The sequence below is a fragment of the Dacryopinax primogenitus genome (genome assembly GCF_000292625.1).
Source record: "Dacryopinax primogenitus strain DJM-731 SS1 chromosome Unknown DACRYscaffold_23, whole genome shotgun sequence".
NCBI lineage: Eukaryota > Fungi > Basidiomycota > Dacrymycetes > Dacrymycetales > Dacrymycetaceae > Dacryopinax > Dacryopinax primogenitus.
In genome coordinates, this window is record NW_024467220.1 from 43797 (window position 1) to 48870 (window position 5074).

The following is a 5074-nucleotide window of genomic DNA, read 5'->3' on the forward strand; positions in this document are numbered from 1 at the left end:
TTAGACTCTTGGCACTCTTAGGTGAGCAGACTTAGTCAGCCTGTGTTGCCCTAACACCCCGTTGGCTTGTTTGCACCAGAGGAAATGCATCCTGAGCTGCACAGCATCAGTGCCATTCCTTCAAGATTATGTATACTAACTGGATCAATAACTCAGATTAACTCTGTCCCAAATTTCCCCAATGTTGACTTGGGCTATACAGGCAGCATGATTGCTTTGTTCATGGCCATCTTGGTTTACTGTGGCCCAATCAAACCCTATACCTGTTCATTCAAATAAAAAACATACCTATCAATGGCCTGCATCCTGTTTCTTGATGTCATAGCACTCCTGGCAGAGGAAGACAATTTGTTCATTTGAGGTAGACACCACTGGGTAGTGTTTTGTGTGGCTTGGCAGTATCTTGGGGCAATGATAACAGTGGAAATCTCTATGCATGTTGGCATCCTTGGTAAACTCAGTGGTAATCATAGTTGAGACATATGGAAGATGTAGGACAGTGGCTTGAAGTTGGGGGATGGTATGTCCTTCAATGCAGGCTTTGTTGGCCCCTTTATACAAACCAGACAGACAGCGTTCTCCCTCTCTGTATGACTCTGGATGTTCAAAGATGAAGTTGGGGGCCCCATGGGGAAGAATTTTGGTCCTGTCTGAATGCTTCTTATTGTTGTTAAAACATTCTCACCAAGTGTCCAATTCACTCTGCAGATAAGGGACAAAAATCCACAGGAATACATGTCTGTGGATTGGTCATCTCCAGCAGTGTGATGATGTGCCTGCCGCTCACCTGTGAAGGGTATCATTTGGATTGTACCATTTCTTGAGCACACCTTCTTCCAATAGATCTTCAAAGCCAGGCATGAAGTGTCATTGCAACTGAGACCAGGCAATCTCCAGTTTCACATTTTTCTTCATGTGCATCCAATGATGTTGCACAGTGCCAACAAGGTTAGGGTCATGCTAGTGTCAGAGCACAGTTTGTGCTTTGACCACCCTGAAGTTTTCTGATCCTGGGTCACTCTGAGTGACCAATGGCATTACTATGAAGGCTCGGATCAGTTGACCCTTCCAATCAGCTTAATGGGTTGCTCACTTCCCAACTCTTCCACACAGTCTAGATAGTATTGGCAGATCAGTTCCAGTTTCTTGTTTGTCCTCCACACACAAAGCCACATAATTCTCCCCAAGAATGGTTCCTCTGCTGTATGCAAGAAGAGGCCATAACACTGCCATTTGTCATGTTGATCCAAGCACCACAGATCACCCACACCTGCACACCAAAATCTTTTCCTCTTCAGCTGCCACGCCCTCCTCTCTTGCACAAGGTCGGGTTTGTACAACTTCATGTATTGATGCACCACTGCCCACTTCACCTGCACACCATCAGCATGCAGGTGCATCATCATATCAAACACCCTGATGTTGGGGTATTTGGCCCAAATCCTCAGAATGTAGGGACAGATCGACTCTACAGTATGGTCCACAGATTGAGAGCACTCCAATCCAAGGGATTTGCATTTCCTGGAATTTCCTAATTCTGCGCTCCTGTGAGCCTGATATTTCACTGTATTGCTTTCCTTGACACACCTGAGGCTGTACTTCCCAGTGTCCAGGTGATACATTAGGAGATGGTCCAGGATCTCATTGTCATTCATGCACATGGCCCAGTACTTCTGAACATGTGGTTCTATGTCCTCCAGTTGTGCTGTAATACAGGTCAACAGATGTTCTTGGCTGAAGCATTGGCCCATACAGTTGGGTAGTTTCCAATTACTACCAAGCAGGTTGGGCATAGTGAGCAGGTGGTTGTTTGAAGCAGGATGCAGGCAACCATGTGTTCAGGGTTCACATGTCCTTGTAAAGCAGGCTTCTGAAACACACTTCATGCACATGTTCCAGAAGCCTGCTTAAGGACCAGTTATAGTCGGTTTCTTGACATGGCAGCAGGCATGCAACAGGTCTCAGAAGAGTGTGCTGAGCATATGGATTCTACCTAAGGTACAATCAACTACTTCTGAGATGGAAGAGACCATGTGAGACACTCACCATACCAATCATATTGGGAAATTAGAGTCAATATTCTATGACCTATGGCATGGGCCTGGGCTCTGGGGTTACTCTATTTGACACTTATCTCCCTCTGCATTTTCTAGGTGGCTGAAACATGGGATGCATGGAATGACGTGTGGGTCTAGCCCTGCACACTAATTGTTTCACCCAAAGGATAGGCAGTTATTCGAATGGGATGAGCCCTACATGAGTAACTGCTGCTATCTGCTGCCTTCCAGCTTGTCCACATGGTGGGGGAGGGGTCCACGTTCTTTGGGCATTCATCTGGGAGCACTGCTGGAAGGTGAGATGAATAAATGGGGAGTGGGACTAGCCCTGCACCCCAGTTTATTCACCCACAGGATAGGCAGTTGCTCAAATGGGACGAGCCCTGCACGAACAACTGCTGCTATCTGCCACCTTCCAGTTTCTGCATATGGTGGGGGAGGGAGTTGACCATTGTGTATGTGCGCTCCAACTCAAAATGAATGGGGTGCAGGGCACAGTCAGCTGGGTGAGATTGCTTTTGCCATCCCTCTTGCCAAATGTGCACCTGTACCACAGATGGTGGAGGTTGGAGTTAAACCACTTTTTCTGCTTCTGCCCTCATGAGTGAACCCTAGCTGGGAGTGGATTTTGCATGGTTTAATCCCATGGATGCTAATCTACACCCACAGCGCATTCAATGTGTCATATCAGACCACATTGCTAAGGCAACAATGACCACTAAAACCACACCTGACCCTATATAAACTCCCTATTCAACCACTGCTTCACTCTCTAAACCACTGCTTCCCTAACTTGGCAGCCCTCCACACAATGGCCCACAAGTGCTTGTTCATCTCTACTGGTGAATCCCATGCCAAACAGGCATGTAAATCCCATGCTTGTCAAGCTGGTGCACAGTCAGGCAATACATCTGGGGATAACTGAGAAGACACTGTCCTACCACCCAATACTGTCCTGGACAGAAATTGCAAGTATCGGTACATGTCACAGCATGCCTGGCCAGACTTTGAGGTCAACAACACAGAGTGGCACTGGGACAAAGATCACTGGGACCTGCGCAAAACTGTCAGGGACAGGCCAGATGGAATCATACTGCTCAATTGTATTCCTGCCCCCCCTCCCAAAAATGACATTGAGATGGGGCAGGATCTGTCTTGGGTAAGTCACATTTCCCAACTGTTTGCTATTCCATATTCACTCCCATGCTATGTCAGCTCTGGAGTATTAACTGTTGTGTCTTTGAATATGTGACATCAAATAAGACAATTTGAACTCACCCATATGCAAGAGCATGAGTGAGTGGCATGAGCTTCTGATGTTATGCTCATTCTGTAAAGTCTTTGGGAACCTGGCATGACAGAAGCCAAACTGCAATCTGTTTGGTGCTTGTGCTACAAACAAGAGCAACAAAACAGGTCAACCAAAAACCACAAGCATGAGGACTTCTATTTTCAACACAATGATGAAGATGACAATTTCGAGGTTCTCATCATCCAAGGACACCTCTGGGATGAGGAGTTGCAGGTAAAACTATGGGACTCCACTCCGTTCAAAGTGACTTATGTGTCCCTAGCAAATCATGTATGCCCTGCAATGGAAAGATGAGGAACTAGAGGAGGTGGTGGTTGACTTGCTGGATGGTGCCCAAGGCTATCCCCATCCCTGGAGCGATCAGGAAGGAGAGGAGGCCACCAGCATATTCCAATTCCTGTGGAGAAAGCCTCATTCCACCCTCATGTGAGTAGTCTCAAAATCTACGCCTGTGTCCATGATTTAATGGTGTAACAGTGACACTGCGTGTGTGGCACTGTACATCTATTGGAAGGGAGTCCCTACCTTGGAACCCATGCTTCAGCAACCAGAATTTCAAGAACTGCTTGTGAGCAATGAAGCCCAGTTGGTCACAAGGAATGCCTGCAATATTTCCAGTGGCTGTATATCTATGCAAAGTGTTTATGTCTGTGCAGTCTCCACTTGGGGGTACCTGCACGCTTATACTGTTTTTAGGACACCCTGGGCCACCCAGACAGAATCAAGCACTTGGACCATGAGGTGAGCACAATGCCCCAGGTGACACCTGTCATGTTTATAATCTATACTCAGATTTGCAATATCTGCTGGATGAGGTGCCCAGCCATGGCTCTCATCAAGTGTTCAGCATGCACCTGAACATTCTGCATCAATTCTCCTATTGGTCTTGGCTGTGCACATATCACCAGTCAAGACATTCAGAAATTTGATTTTCCAATCAAGTGCATACAGTGCTACTGGGGCGAAATGGGGGCTATACACATACCGGTATGCTCGCTTGCCTGCCTTTGGACATGCACTGATGAGCACAGTACACCTATGCAGGAACATTGGCCAAGTGGCACAGCAAGCTGGTGCAGAACCTCCTGTGCTTGTTCCTTATTGTGCACATCAGTGAAGAAGGCACAGATCCCTCCATGTACAACAGTGTACGCATGGCCAGCATCACCTTTGCATGTGAACATCTGCCTGTGAATGTGGTGGTAAGTCATTGGATGTGTCTGATTCATGTCACTGACACTAGTCCCCTCTCTAGGATCCATGCTACATTTGCCTCAACTTGTACAAAGATGTTGGCCCTACCTTTAGGCAGGGTGGATCCACCAGTCCAATCTCATTGGATGACGATGGGCGGGCCTTGAAGGAAGCCGTGCAAGCTAGAGTTGAGATGATGAAGACGGAGTATGTATGAGATTATGTGTTGAAACCCAACTCACATGCATTCAGTTATGGCAGCACATTCTGCATCATCATGATCATTGCAACCCACTGCAACATGAGAACAGGTGATTTGCTGTTGCCCCTCCAGTATTCCAGGAAGAAGATGTTTTGCCCTTTGAGCAATGTATGTCTGCCCTTGACTCACCCACTCAGAAACTGTCAGGGCACCAGCTCATTGCTTGGTCAAGAGACATGACTAAGCCTTTANGACATGGAAGTAGCTGGTATACCTTGGCATGTGCTGGAACCTGCTGGAAGGATTGGA

At 47.1% G+C, this 5074-nt stretch overlaps 1 protein-coding gene across 1 annotated transcript; it reads left to right on the forward strand.

Annotated features, from left to right (window-relative positions):
- Positions 1-2908: 2908 nt before the first annotated feature.
- On the forward strand, positions 2909-4227 carry DACRYDRAFT_18684 (uncharacterized protein; the record flags this gene model as incomplete). The annotated part of the gene is made up of 7 exons (XM_040771375.1): positions 2909-3216; positions 3321-3353; positions 3396-3582; positions 3632-3795; positions 3847-3937; positions 4066-4110; positions 4162-4227. 7 exons carry the CDS (start codon positions 2909-2911, stop codon positions 4225-4227), a joined length of 894 nt encoding a protein of 297 aa, XP_040624162.1.
- Between the last annotated feature and the right edge of the window lie 847 nt (positions 4228-5074).